This window comes from Pelobates fuscus, chromosome 13 (assembly GCF_036172605.1).
Source record: "Pelobates fuscus isolate aPelFus1 chromosome 13, aPelFus1.pri, whole genome shotgun sequence".
Taxonomy (NCBI): domain Eukaryota; kingdom Metazoa; phylum Chordata; class Amphibia; order Anura; family Pelobatidae; genus Pelobates; species Pelobates fuscus.
In genome coordinates, this window is record NC_086329.1 from 83,912,805 (window position 1) to 83,927,934 (window position 15,130).

Sequence of the window (15,130 nt, forward strand, 5' to 3'; positions counted from 1 at the left end):
AATACTGACTAGATTAGAATGTAACTTGTGTCTAGACAGATTAGTCTAACCTAACCAAAATATAAAAAATTTGCACGTTTTCACCATGCCTTACATCTGTACTACGGTATCTTGAACAATGTTTATCTTGCAGACGCTGTTGGGGTACTGCGAGACCGTATGCTTCTTTTTTTGTGCACAGGAAAATAAAGTATTAAAAAAAATAAAATAAAAAAAATACGACCAGAATATTGTCACCGATATCATTACAGTAAGCCACTATGATGTGTAGCGCCTAGTGTAGCGCCGCCGCCTAGACTATCAGTATAGTTTCCGACGCAGTTCACATTTCACCTGATAAAATAGTTGGCCCACGTCTTGTGGTACTGATCCCCAGGCTGTCCTTTCAGGATCCCTTTTCCATTTGTAGCATTGTTCGTTTTCATCCATGCTGGCGATGTCCAAGGACTGGCAAAGAGGGATATTGGCCTCTTGGACATTTCCCTTGCTTTCTGAATTACAGGAATCTGGTACAGAGAGTTAAATATCAGCAGTACCCATAAAAAGTTTTGAAAAATCCTATCATGCGCCCAGGCCATTAAATCTCACCTTCAGCTTGATGTCCTCCTCCTGCAGGCTGAACGAGTCCAGCTTGAAATCGCTGTCTTTATCAAGATAAGTGTACACACGAATAGAGAAATCACAACTTGCCATCGGTACACGTAAAATGTTGTATTCAATACCTGGGATCAGAGACATATTCATGATCTACATTTTGTACACAGAAGCAATCTCTACCAGTTAGACATTCCACCACAATCGCTACCATTAATATTGTTTGCATCAAACATTTATCAACAGACAGTCAAACAACACAACAAAGGTGTAAAGGTGAAGCATTACGCAGGAACGTTCTATTGGGTTCTATGATGATTGTTCTACTTTTAGAATTAGTCTTCATACAGAACTTACCTGGCTAACAAATTCTTAAATCTCCAAAAGCTTTTTAATCAGATTTACTTCAACCGCAGATTGACCTGTTTATCCACGACGGTTAATCAGATTGTCCTGTTTGGAATATTCAGGCACAGAAAGGCACCTGGTGGCCCAAAGTAAAATGTCAAACTGGCAGAAAACTGTCTGACTACTTATTTGTGGGGAAAAGGGCACCAGGCCACTACAGTAAACGGTAGTAGTTATGGTGCTTGGTTTGTTCCTTTAAGAATATTTTTTAATATATTTAAATGTATTATCATTCACCCATTTTTATTTATTTTTTTAAGAGAAAATTACTGAATGAAGCCTTTTCTATTTGGAGTCATCAAACTGAACCAAGTCCAGCAGGAAGGGGTGGTCTTACCTTCCTCGGAGAAGTAGGATTTCAGGAGATTTTCTTGGACACCAGAGCTCAGAGAAAGGATATTCAGAGATGCTGAATCGGTCATAGCTCCACCGAAACCTTTGATGTTCTGATACTTTTTGGCATCATTCAGGTTTAGGACAAGATCTGATCAATAAATGAAATAGCTCATAAATGTTTAGTGGAGCAAGATGTTCAGGTTATCAATTCAATATTTCAGGACAGGCCCTCAAAATCCTACTCTATGATTTGTCCTTGATCTGCTATGTTAAAAGCAAACTGGAACTTCCTAGGATTTGTAGTATTATGATTAGGTATCCCCTATGATTAACAAATATGTGCGGTATGGAAAATAGGATCCACACGGCTCTACCCTGATACTGAACTCCTCCCTCTGCGTTCCCTGGCAATAAGTATCAGAAGATGTGTCCTTTATAACGGTCACTCAGCAAAGAGAGCGCAGAGAAAGGACAAGAGACATAAATCCTGTTTCTCCTGCTATGTAATGTACCCAGGCTGGATTGTTAAAGGGACATTCCAGGCACCCAGACCACTTCTGCCCATTGGAGTGGTCTGTGTGCCAACTCCCACTACCCTTAACCCTGCAACTGTAAATATTGCAGTTTTCATAAACGGCAATAATTACCTTGCAGGGTTAACTCCACCTCTAGTGGCTGTCTATTAGACAGCCACTAGAGGGCACTTCCTGGTCTATAACACAGATTATCTGTGTTAGAGCGTCGCTGGACGTCCTCACGCTGTGTGAGGACCTCCAGCGTCGCTCAATTCCCCATAGGAAAGCATTGAAAAGCATTTTCAATGCTTTACTATGGAGAAGTCTAATGCGCGTGCGCGGCATTGCCGCGCTTGCGCATTAGGTCTTCCCAGTCGCGCATGCGCAGTAGGTCTCCCGAGCCAGCGGTCGTTATCAGTCTCCCCCGCCGGCTGACGTGATGAAGGGGAGGAGCGGCGGTGGAGGAAGAAGCCGCGACGAGGGTCATCGTCGCTGCCTTTGGTAAGTGACTGAAGGGGTTTTCACCCCTTCAGCAACTGGGGATGGGAGGTGCGAGGCAGAGGGGACCTGCAGTGCCAGGAAAACGTATTGTTTCCCTGGCACTGGAGAGTCCATTTAACAACTGTTAAATATTTAAAGGGACACTCCAGACCCCTAAAGCACTTCAGCTTGCTGAAAAGCTGTATGTGTGAAGAGTGTATCCTCTTTTCATCGTACAAAAAGTGCAGATTTCAATAGAAATTGTCACTTTTAAAAATTAACCTTGTTACACCCCCCTTAGCGGTCAGTCAGACAACAGGTCCTGTTACTTCCTGGTTTGTTTTGCTCAGTGGAGCTAAACTCAAGAGGCAGCAATTGCCCAGAGCACTTGCCTGGCAAAGACTTCTCATTGAGCTGCATTGGGAAGTGTCTGATTGGACAGCCACAGAAAGTCTGGGTAGGGTTAGAAGGGGAGGGCTTGCAAAAGCTGCTGACAAGAGACCTGCTGTTTTTGGAAGCTGATTTTAGATAAACCCCCAATGAAATAATGCATAATTGATTGTGTGCATGTTTTCACTTAGAGTATATCTACTAAAAAGTGTTTTGATTTTTTTTTTTTTGTATTGGACAGTGGAGTATCCCTTCAATATAAATTTTAAATAAAACAGAAAAAAAACTCTTCCTCTCACTATCAATTCCTACACCATGGACTTTGCACTTTACTAGTAAATGTGGAATAATTGACAAGGTTTTTAAGCTGCTTGCATTTAGTTTTGTTTTCCTTGTAAGTTAGCACAGATCTGTTGACATTTGTAGCTTTTTAAAAAAAAATTAAATGATCTCACATGCATATCCACAAAAGGAAAGAACAAGTACATTATTAAAACCACTGCTTGTGTGATCTCTGTTATCACATATACCTCAGTTTCCCTTGTAATGATATTCCAAGATGTATAGGAATATGTAAGCGCACTCCATATTGTTTACCTGATGGGGATGGGGTTCTTTTCTTAAAAGCACCAGTGCTGAGATCCAGGCGCTTGCCACTCTGGCTACTCTCATACTGGCTGAAGGTGCCCAAGGCAGGGAGAACAAATGGATCCACGGTGTCACAATAAGTAGCATTGCAGACGCACACCACTGACCCATGGCCGAAATTTACCGGGACACATGGACGTCCACCTGTGAAAAAAAAGGACATGATCAACTTTAAAAAGTTAGTAATCATTTTCAAGAGTATTTATTAAATTACTATAAAATAATAAAAAGAGAGGCAATTGATTTGGGCACTTACATACATTCTATGTATACTCACAGGCACTTATTATATGTAGTATGACATCACATATAGTGTGTGTCAGAGGATCTCATACTAACACAAACTGAATGTCTACAGACAGTTATTATTTATACAGGCAGGTTCTATAGTGTGTGTGTATATATATATATATATATATATATCAAAAAGCTTAGGACTCACCTCACACAGATATACTGGATTATATACCCTGGTGCTAACCACGGTTAGTAGATAAGTCTCGAAGAAGTAGGTGCACTCATGGATTTTTTAAAAAAATAATAAGGGTTATTTATTGCATATAAGCAAAAATTACAAACGTGTCCCGATCAACGTTTCGACCCCAACCTGGGTCTTATTCAAGATCAAAGAGTGATCACGCTTTGATCTTGAAAAAGACCCAGGTTGGGGTCGAAATATCGATCGGGACAAGTTTGTCATTTTTGCTTATTTGCAATAAATAACACTTATTATCCATGAGTGCACCTACTTCTTCGAGACATATATATATATATATATAAAAAAAAGAATTAGAAGAATGGTTGCATAAATATACTGTATATTCACAGACAGTTATTACGTTAATTATGGAGTGCTGTTTTGCCAGTAGTAATTGAAGTGAGCTACCTACAGGCCTGACTGGGGAAAGGAGGGGGCATGGGTTTCTCCCCAATACCGTCAGTTATACAGGATGAAAAAGAGTATACCGCCCACCTTAGGCTTGGAACGCTGCAGAATATGTACTTGGAGAGTACAGAGTACTGCACTGTCTGTTATACACATTGAGCAAATCTAGTGAGAGCAGCTTTATACTCTGTCTGGAAAATAACAGGAGATCTTTTCTTACCTGAAATCATTGGGAAAAGGAAGAACAACTTTATGATGATGAGCTGAAACATGGCAGGGTAGGCAAGAGGCTGCATCTTCGGAAAATACGATTCACCACCAGAACTGTACGAATACACATGTGATATAATAAATACTACAATTTGCTGTAATATACAAGCTGAATTCCCCAGAATTCCAAACCTGGAACCCTGCTATTCTGTTTAGAGAGTATGCACCTACAGTTTGTAAAACCTTAGCTGTTGTAAAAAACACACACAAGAAAATCCATTGCTAAATAACTGGGGAGAAGGAGAGAGCATTTAAACAACCCATGATGTAGTCTCTTTTACGGAGAGATAGGAAATACTACACAATGCTATACAATACTTTACAAATCCCACTTCTCCTTACAAGTAACATCTCAGCTGTGCCGATGTATAATCTGCAGCCATTGAGAGATGTCTCTATAAAATAAAACAGTTCTTAATTACAAACAAAAGTTTTTTTTGAACAAAATACAAATTACTGAAATTAAATAACAACCGTTAGCTCTGCTAACTACTGAAAATACATTGGCATGTAGGTAGCACCCAACTTCTCATTGGACGTTTGATATGATCAATTTTCACCTAAAATTGGGTACCATTCCTATGACAAGAAAACAGATCATGCAATGAATGCTAATGCCTTCCAATAAATATGGATTCACATCTATTTCAGAAAGCTACACACTCTGTATAGTGCATTATCTGTATAGAACTGTGATTATTAACAGGATGTATTAAAATGGCTCCACTGGTAAACAGTCAAATCCAGATATTACCTTCACCCTTTTTGGCAGGTACAAAACTACTATGGACAATGATCTCATTCCTTAAAGGGACACTATAGGCACCCAGACCACTTCAATGAGCTGTGGGTGCGCCGTCTCAGGTCTCCTAACCCTGCATAGGTAATTATTGCAGTTTTTAACTCCACCTCTAGTGGCCGTCTACTTCATTAGGCGACTTTTACCCTCCTGACGCTGGACATCCAGCCTCACCCGAAACCCCATAGGAAAGCATTGTATAATGTTTTCCTATGGGAGAAGTACTAATGCGAGCGTGGGGAAGGGGTGAAGGCGGAGCCAGAGCCATAGCCATAGCCAAGGGACATCAGTGCTGCACTCAGGTAAGTGACAGAAAGTGTTTTAACCCCTACTGCACCACGGGGGAGGGGTTGGCATAGTGGGCATTATAGGGAGCTATAGTGCCAGGAAAAAACAACTTTGTTTTCCTGGCACTATAGTTTCCTTTTAATCAGTATCCGCACTCTAGGTTTCCTCATTGGACCTCCAGTACACCAATCTGCATTCCATGCAAGAGAGAGTGAATAGAACAGTATCCTTCTGTGATCCTTCCCGCAAATACCAATTTCAATTATTTATATAGCTCCATCTCTGCAGTGCTGTACAAAGAGCTTACCATCTAGAAAGCATGAGGGCCAAATACAGAGAGGTAAGTTAGAGAATCAAATGATCACGGTCCAGCAGGCTGGGAAATATATCAAGCTTAAGTATTAAATAATGGCCTTTTGGCTTTGCCATCACTAAGTCACTGGTCACTGTGTAACGTTGGGAAGCCAGACTGAAGCAGGTAAGGAGTTCAGACAGTCTGTAAGTTAGGTATAAACAAATCTTTCCAGGAGCTTGGATGCAAGAAGGAAAGATAAGAGATAGGAGGATAGGTAGACAGAGCATCATGGTCAAGAAAAAGTTTGGGGAATGGGTGATCAGCGCACATTTGAAGGACGAGGGGAAAATGCTAGAGGAAAGTGAGAATGGGAAGACTTTTTCAAGGGTGTGACAATCACAGATGAGAGAGAATGCATAAGGTACAATGGAGTAGAGTAAAGGGGACACAAAGAAAGGAGAAGGGCAGAAAACCTCCTTTTCGGAAACTGGAGAGAAGATACTAAATGTAGAGGAGAAGTCCGGGCAAAGGACCCGACAGTTGAGGGAGAAGCAAACAATGTGATTTCCTTTCCTTTGGAGGTATTAGGTGGATTTAATATGCCTGGGTTGGCGTTTAGTTTTAGAAGCAGGGTGAGCAGTGAGTAGACATAGCTTATGTAGGGTAAAGGAAAGGGTAGAGTTATAAAGGAAAGCTGCCGTAGAAGGGCATGTGGTAGTTGAGATGGGTGACAGTAAAGTATGTATATCAATGGAAGGCTGCAGTGTAACACGTGAGGGTGGCTATGCGGGTGGCAGGATATGACTGCAGCTTAGAAGGTGGTGATCAGAGAGAGTGACGTTAGTGAATGAACAAAGAGAAGATAAGGTTTAGAGAATAATCCCGGCCTGATGGGTAGGAGAATCAGACCACCTGTGTGAGTCCCATGGAGGCAGTCAGAGAGAGAAAAGTAGGACTTTGGAGCTAGAAGGCGCATCTATATCAATGTTAAAGTTTCTAAGGATAATTAAGTGAATGCTAGATGACAAGACCAAACAAAAATAACTAGATGAACAAACACAAAAGAAAACACCACGTGGTGTATCACCATACCTGTAAACAATATATACGAACAATTTTAGTCTTATATTTAAAGGGATACTCTAGGCACCAAAACAACTTTATCTAAATGGTGTTATGGTGCCAGGAGACACCCAGAGGCACCCTTACATCAAGTGGTTAAACCATTCTTAAAGGTTATGGGCCATCTGTCCTTTTCATAATGTAATGGTACTTTACAGATAACAAGGCCAAAACACTAAGGCAGGTATAGGCAACCTTCGGCACTCCAGATGTTGTGAACTACATCCCCCATAATGCTCTTACACCCATAATGTTCGCAAAGCATCAAGGGAGGTGTAGTCCAAAACAGCTGGAGTGCCAAAGGTTGCATATGCCTGCACTAAAGGGTGTATTTATTAAAAGGGAACTGTAACTGTAACACAGCATTCAAAAATAGATGATTTGGGAAATTCCTGTTACACTGCTATATTTTATTTGGATATTTTACCCTGGATTTTAAGTTTTACCACCATTTATTCTAGAAACTTCCAATGGGTTTATTCACTATACAATGATTGTTGGTATACCGAAAACTGAATAGCAAAATCAGGCCAATATAACAAACTCTGATAAATTCCTACACTATAAAAACTGCACTACAGTCCCAGGTTGGATATTTAATCAGAATTTTTCAATTTACCATAATTTTATGTTTTGAGAATACATTCAGATTTAAACATATTTTAAATTATGTTACCAGAATAACAGTATAATGCTAAAAATAATATATAAGTAATATATAACTTACAGCCTAATAATATGAACAGGCTAGCAAGACACTTTTTGTTAAATTAAGTAAGGAAAAGTGCAATATTACAGAGTTAACATAGAACAGGTGTGTAATATCAAAAGTCCCAGTATTCCTCATGGCAAATTAATCCTTACATTAAAATGGCGTTACATTACAGCGAGAACGTTAGTACAAATGTGGATGATCACTCACCTTATAAATATCTACAGTGATTTAGTTTGACTTTTTCGAACGCAATGTGCAAAGATTGTTCTTCATGCTTTTCTCAGAAGATCAGATCTGAAATGTACAAGGAGCCTGTGAGGTCCAAACTTAATAGAGCAGCCTGCCTGCCTTTGCTAAAAGGAACCCCACATTCACATTTCAGACAACCCACACATCACGTAAACACAGACGTTACAATCCCATTTAATACCACATAACATTTTGCAGAGAAAACAGATAGATATATTCAGGAAATAAATCTGCGTTCTTTGCAGAACCAGTATGTGAGAGTTGAGTTTAACGAATATTTCTATAGCTGGCAGTAATATCTTAATACGGAAATGTGACTTTACAAAATGGCCTAAAATCGCTTTGATATGATATGGCACACGAAAAAATTGTCATGTGTTTGTTTGAAGGTAATTAGGTTATGATTTAGGTAAAATCTGATTTTAAACTTCCACATTATTTTTAAGGGAGGGGGAAGGCATGGTGGTTTACCTGGGGGCAACCAACAATACTACACACTCCATGTGTAGGGTGGCTTTATTCTGGGTTCCAAATATTCTGTTTTCCCCATGGACTTTCCCCGGGCAGACTTCAGTTCTGCCTATGGGATTTTTTTCAATGTTTCAAACCCTCAGTCTTCTTATTTTTTTTTTTTTAAATTCTTTATTTTATTTGTGCAGCAGATAACAGTAGTCCTGCAGAGCCACGACAGCAACTGCAGGCATTTTTCATAGTGTGACAAATACGTGGCAGTGTAAACGGCACATTTTTTTTTTTTTTTGAATGGCATGCAAGGAGCAAACTCGTGTAGTTAGAATGAATAAGCTTTCAGGGCTTGATCGGCACATGGACTTATAACAAATAAACAGTGTCAAAAGTAAAAATCGCGCTTAGACGCTTAAAGAATATGTTTGCTTGACATCTAGTAAAACGTTCTATTAGTTGCGCTGTAAGTGCCTAGCTGCATTATAACAATCAGTAACGTAGAATGACATTGCAAAACTTGAAATAGACATATATGTTACGGAGCATAAGTTGCAGACAGCAAGGGCACAAATAGGTTAAATCTCGCTTGTATCCAAGCTAGTCTGGGGATAGTGATTCTCATGTTAAATCTGCTTGACTAGAAGATTAAACATAGCTCGTGGATCCTAACTTTTAAGTAGCATATTAGTAAGAGTGCACTAAAGTAAGGAAAATTAAGAAAAAATACAATTAAAAATAAAAAGGAACATAAGAGTATAGCACTCGCTGAAAACTGGACTAGTCTAAGCATAGGTAGACTCAGCATGCAGTCGTCTTCTTATTTTTACACATTTTAGTATTTAGTAGGAATTGTACTCCTCCCAAAATGTCCTGCTTTTATGGAAAGGGGCTCCAAGAATAGACAGGGGGAGCAATTAGCTGAACGATTTTTAATTACTGGCTATTTAGTGTGTTGTGCCATGTGATACATTCATGTTAGAGTATAATAATAATATCACTAATTCTTAATTAGTTAATGTGCTAAAACTACACATATTTCATTTATATGTTCAGTGTAACTCTGCCATAAGACATGTACACTAATTACAATTAGCATGTAATTTAAAGGTACAGATACACAGTACTTTTAGTATGTTTTTCACGAGATGAGGGCACAGCTCAGTGTATATAATATAACACACTTACAACATTATGCATTGTGTTTTAACCCATCCTGTTACTGTGTAACCCCCACTCCCCAGCATAGGGCAAATTGTAACTCACAGGACACAATGCTGACATTCCCCACTTCCGGCATTCTGGTCATGTGATTGAATGCCGGAGATCACATGACACAGGAACTAGACAAGTTGTCATGTGACACGTTTAACCCTGCAGCTGCTGTGTAGCACCTTGTAGGTTATTCTAAACTGGGAATTGTGAAGAGCTGGCTAAGAAATTGTACATTTTAGACCAAAAAAAAAATCCATGTTGGAAAAATATGCTGGGGTAAGAGAATTTTTCCAAATAAACTATTTTGTAATAAAATTTACAGTCATTGTGGTATGCAATTTTGAAAAAAATACTTAATTAACATTGCTGCCAGGTGCTGGTGTTGGTCAATATGACCATATCACTTAAAATTGAGAATAATGTGAGTGGGATATATTGGGGATAGACAGGGTCAGAGAAAGGACATGGCTGTCACTTCAGGGCGCAGGAGATACACTAGCTGTTAGAAAGGGAGAAAGGGGGGTGTTACTCTAATGCACATCATTCTTAAAGGTCTTCCAATATTGCGAGGTATATTACTCAGCCTGTTACTGAGGCAAAGGAGCAATACGGTCAATTATAATACAGCCTGCTACTGGGGTCACCAGGGCCGGGTTAACATAGGGGCTGATGGAGCTGCAGCTCCAAGCCCATGCTTATGCAATAGGCCCCTTGATTAAAAAATAAATAAAAAAATATTCTACTACTCTTCACATGCTCTTGACTAAGTATGGGAACTTAAAGGACCACTATAGTGCCAGGAAAACATACTCGTTTTCCTGGCACTATAGTGCCCTGAGGGTGCCTCCACCCTCAGGGACCCCCTCCCGCCGGGCTCTGGGGAGAGTAAAGGGTTAAAACGTACCTTTATTCCAGCGCCGGGCGGGGAGCTCTCCTCCTCCTCTCCGCCTCCGATCCTCCCTTTCGGCTGAATGCGCATGCGCGGCAAGAGCTGCGCGCGCATTCAGCCGGTCACATAGGAAAGCATTTACAATGTACAGTACTTTTAGTATGTTTTTTCACGAGATGAGGGCACAGCTCAGGGGAAAGCATTTACAATGCTTTCCTATGGACGCTTGCATGCTCTCATTGTGATTTTCACAGTGAGAATCATGCAAGCGCCTCTAGCGGCTGTCAGTGAGACAGCCACTAGAGGATTTGGAGGCTGGATTAACCCATTTATAAACATAGCAGTTTCTCTGAAACTGCTATGTTTATAAAAAAAAAGGGTTAATCCTAGAGGGACCTGGCACACAAACCACTTCATTAAGCTGAAGTGGTCTGGGTGCCTAGAGTGGTCCTTTAAGAGGCGTGAAGGGGAACAAAGCTGGTGTGGACTGGTTGACAATGAAATTAGTTAAGGTAAAGCTGCGCACTATGCAAATGCTCTTGCTGCTTCAGTCTCTCTCACACTGTGGCATGTTCCCTTTCTTCTACACTCATTACATACATTTTTTCTCTGTCCCAGAATGTATAACAGGAGCTTCTCCCTGCTGGTAAGAAGAGGAGTGGACCAGCGAGTGCTAGAGGGACAGTCCTTAGAAAGCGTAGAGCTAGCGCATCATTAGACACATTTATGCCAGGCTCAGGATGCTGTCTGCACAGTATGCCCTCGGTTGGTCATCCTGCATGATTGGCAGGCAGTCTGACATGCATTCACGCCAGGCTGACAATCTAATTCTTCATGCAGACACGCCCCCTTTATGTGATTCAGTGGCCCACCTTTTTACCCCGCCTACCAAAATCCTGCTTCACCAGACACTGCTGTTAGTGGGTATGGATTTACTTAAAAGATGAAAGCAAGAGATTAGCATAGGGTCATCATCCTGTGAGTTTCCCTCCGGCACCACCTCCACCTGATATATAACACTTGGGAGGTTTTAGTGTCTTCTGTTGGGCCCTGTGACGAACTGAGCCTCGTCACATGTTCTTGGAGGGGCCTGTTTGCCAGCCTCCTGCCTCGGGACCATGGGCCATGCAAATAGGCTCATAAAAGACCTTGTTTGTGCTTTTTTAGTTTGCATTCCCCTCCTATTCTAACATTGTCCTGTTTGACTACCGAACAACCGCACGAACCAGGGACCACCCGGGAGCTTGTTAACACCTATAAACACCTTGGAACGGTTCTCACCGCAGTGTTCTAATTGTTCGTTTGGATGGGCGCAGATCCAATGTACAACCACGAGGTGGCGGCCATCTTGTTCGCATGAACGCAAGCAGCGGTGTTTGGGCATGAATCTCATGGAACTAAAATCGGACACAGAAACTCCCGAACACCGCTGGACTTCCATTCTATACAATTTAGAAGTGCACTGTTCGCATGGGCGTAGGAACCGGAGGGGATGGGGGGGACGTATGAGGGGGATAAAAAAGAGAGTGACAAGGGAGGGAGGGGGATAAAAAAGAGAGTGACAAGGGAGGGAGGGGGATAAAAAAGAGAGTGACAAGGGAGGGAGGGTGGGGGAGAAAGAGTGACAAGGGAGGGAGGGTGGGGGAGAAAGAGTGACAAGGGAGGGAGGGTAAGGGAGAAAGAGTGACAAGGGAGGGAGGGTAAGGGAGAAAGAGTGACAAGGGAGGGAGGGGGAGAAAGAGAGTGACAAGGGAGGGAGGGAGGGGGAGAAAGAGAGTGACGAGGGAGGGAGGGGGAGAAAGAGAGTGACGAGGGAGGGAGGGGGAGAAAGAGAGTGACGAGGGAGGGAGGGAGGGAGGGAGGGGGAGAAAGAGAGTGACGAGGGAGGGAGGGTGGGGGAGAAAGAGTGACAAGGGAGGGAGGGTGGGGGAGAAAGAGAGTGACAATGGAGGGAGGGAGGGGGAGAAAGAGAGTGACAAGGGAGGGAGGGGGAGAAAGAGAGTGACAAGGGAGGGAGGGGGAGAAAGAGAGTGACAAGGGAGGGAGGGAGGGGGAGAAAGAGAGTGACAAGGGAGGGAGGGAGGGGGAGAAAGAGAGTGACAAGGGAGGGAGGCAGGGGGAGAAAGAGAGTGACGAGGGAGGGAGGGGGAGAAAGAGAGTGACGAGGGAGGGAGGGAGGGAGGAAGGGGGAGAAAGAGAGTGATGAGGGAGGGAGGGGGCGAAAGAGAGTGACGAGAGAGGGAGGGGGCGAGGGGGCGAAAGAGAGTGACAAGGGAGGGAGGGAGGGGGCGAAAGAGTGACAAGGGAGGGAGAAAGAGAGTGACAAGGGAGGGAGAAAGAGAGTGGGGAGGGAGGGAGGGGGAGAAAGAGAGTGACAAGGGAGGGGGAGAAAGAGAGTGACAAGGGAGGGAGGGGGCGAAAGAGAGTGATGAGGGAGGGTGGGGGAGAAAGAGTGACAAGGGAGGGAGGGAGGGGGAGAAATAGTGACAAGGGAGGGAGGGGGAGAAAGAGAGTGACAAGGGAGGGAGAAAGAGAGTGACAAGGGAGGGAGGGGGAGAAAGAGAGTGACAAGGGGGACGGAGGGGGAGAAAGAGTGACAAGGGAGGGAGGGGGGAGAAAGAGTGACAAGGGAGGGAGGGGGGGAGAAAGAGTGACAAGGGAGGGGGGAAAGAGTGACAAGGGAGGGAGGGGGGAGAAAGAGTGACAAGGGAGGGAGGGGGAGAAAGAGTGACAAGGGAGGGGGAGAAAGAGAGTGATGAGGGAGGGAGGGAGGGGGCGAAAGAGAGTGACAAGGGAGGGAGGGGGCGAAAGAGTGACAAGGGAGGGAGAAAGAGAGTGGGGAGGGAGGGAGAAAGAGAGTGGGGAGGGAGGGGGAGAAAGAGAGTGACAAGGGAGGGAGGGGGCGAAAGAGAGTGACGAGGGAGGGAGGGTGGGGGAGAAAGAGTGACAAGGGAGGGAGGGGGAGAAAGAGTGACAAGGGAGGGAGGGAGGGGGAGAAAGAGTGACAAGGGAGGGAGGGAGGGGGAGAAAGAGTGACAAGGGAGGGAGGGAGGGAGGGAGGTGGAGAAAGAGAGTGACAAGGGAGGGAGAAAGAGAGTGACAAGGGAGGGAGGGGGAGAAAGAGAGTGACAAGGGAGGACGGAGGGGGAGAAAGAGTGACAAGGGAGGGAGGGGGGGAGAAAGAGTGACAAGGGAGGGGGAGAAAGAGTGACAAGGGAGGTGGAGAAAGAGTGACAAGGGAGGGGGAGAAAGAGTGACAAGGGAGGGGGAGAAAGAGTGACAAGGGAGGGAGGGAGGAGAAAGAGAATGACAAGGGAGGGAGGGGGAGAAAGAGAGTTACAGGGGAGGGGGAGGGAAGAGAGTGACAAGGGAGGGAGGGGGCGAAAGAGAGTGACGAGGGAGGGAGGGTGGGGGAGAAAGAGTGACAAGGGAGGGAGGGAGGGGGAGAAAGAGTGACAAGGGAGGGGGAGAAAGAGTGACAAGGGAGGGGGAGAAAGAGTGACAAGGGAGGGGGCGAAAGAGAGTGACAAGGGAGGGAGGGGGCGAAAGAGTGACAAGGGAGGGAGAAAGAGAGTGGGGAGGGAGGGAGAAAGAGAGTAGGGAGGGAGAAAGAGAGTGGGGAGGGAGGGAGGGAGGGGAAGAAAGAGAGTGACAAGGGAGGGGGAGAAAGAGAGTGACAAGGGAGGGAGGGGGTGAAAGAGAGTGACGAGGGAGGGAGGGTGGGGGAGAAAGAGTGACAAGGGAGGGAGGGGGAGAAAGAGTGACAAGGGAGGGAGGGAGGGGGAGAAAGAGTGACAAGGGAGGGAGGGAGGGGGAGAAAGAGTGACAAGGGAGGGAGGGAGGGAGGGAGGTGGAGAAAGAGAGTGACAAGGGAGGGAGAAAGAGAGTGACAAGGGAGGGAGGGGGAGAAAGAGAGTGACAAGGGAGGACGGAGGGGGAGAAAGAGTGACAAGGGAGGGAGGGGGGGAGAAAGAGTGACAAGGGAGGGGGAGAAAGAGTGACAAGGGAGGTGGAGAAAGAGTGACAAGGGAGGGGGAGAAAGAGTGACAAGGGAGGGGGAGAAAGAGTGACAAGGGAGGGAGGGAGGAGAAAGAGAATGACAAGGGAGGGAGGGGGAGAAAGAGAGTTACAGGGGAGGGGGAGGGAAGAGAGTGACAAGGGAGGGAGGGGGCGAAAGAGAGTGACGAGGGAGGGAGGGTGGGGGAGAAAGAGTGACAAGGGAGGGAGGGAGGGGGAGAAAGAGTGACAAGGGAGGGGGAGAAAGAGTGACAAGGGAGGGGGAGAAAGAGTGACAAGGGAGGGGGCGAAAGAGAGTGACAAGGGAGGGAGGGGGCGAAAGAGTGACAAGGGAGGGAGAAAGAGAGTGGGGAGGGAGGGAGAAAGAGAGTAGGGAGGGAGAAAGAGAGTGGGGAGGGAGGGAGGGAGGGGAAGAAAGAGAGTGACAAGGGAGGGGGAGAAAGAGAGTGACAAGGGAGGGAGGGGGTGAAAGAGAGTGACGAGGGAGGGAGGGTGGGGGAGAAAGAGTGACAAGGGAGGGAGGGTGAGAAAGAGTGACAAGGGAGGGGGGAG

At 44.7% G+C, this 15,130-nt stretch overlaps 1 protein-coding gene across 1 annotated transcript in view; it reads right to left on the reverse strand.

Annotated features, from left to right (window-relative positions):
- Positions 1-9,788, reverse strand: part of GBA1 (glucosylceramidase beta 1) — a 36,825-nt gene extending 27,037 nt beyond the window's left edge. Inside the window, exons 1-7 of the mRNA XM_063439124.1 lie at positions 9,724-9,788; positions 7,954-8,040; positions 4,478-4,581; positions 3,321-3,515; positions 1,340-1,486; positions 589-722; positions 334-506 (exon numbers count right to left, since the gene is read on the reverse strand). Of these exons, the coding sequence (XP_063295194.1) occupies positions 334-506; positions 589-722; positions 1,340-1,486; positions 3,321-3,515; positions 4,478-4,553 (725 nt within the window). The 5' untranslated portion in view covers positions 4,554-4,581; positions 7,954-8,040; positions 9,724-9,788. The remainder of the gene's footprint in view (positions 1-333; positions 507-588; positions 723-1,339; positions 1,487-3,320; positions 3,516-4,477; positions 4,582-7,953; positions 8,041-9,723) is intronic.
- Positions 9,789-15,130: the final 5,342 nt, after the last annotated feature.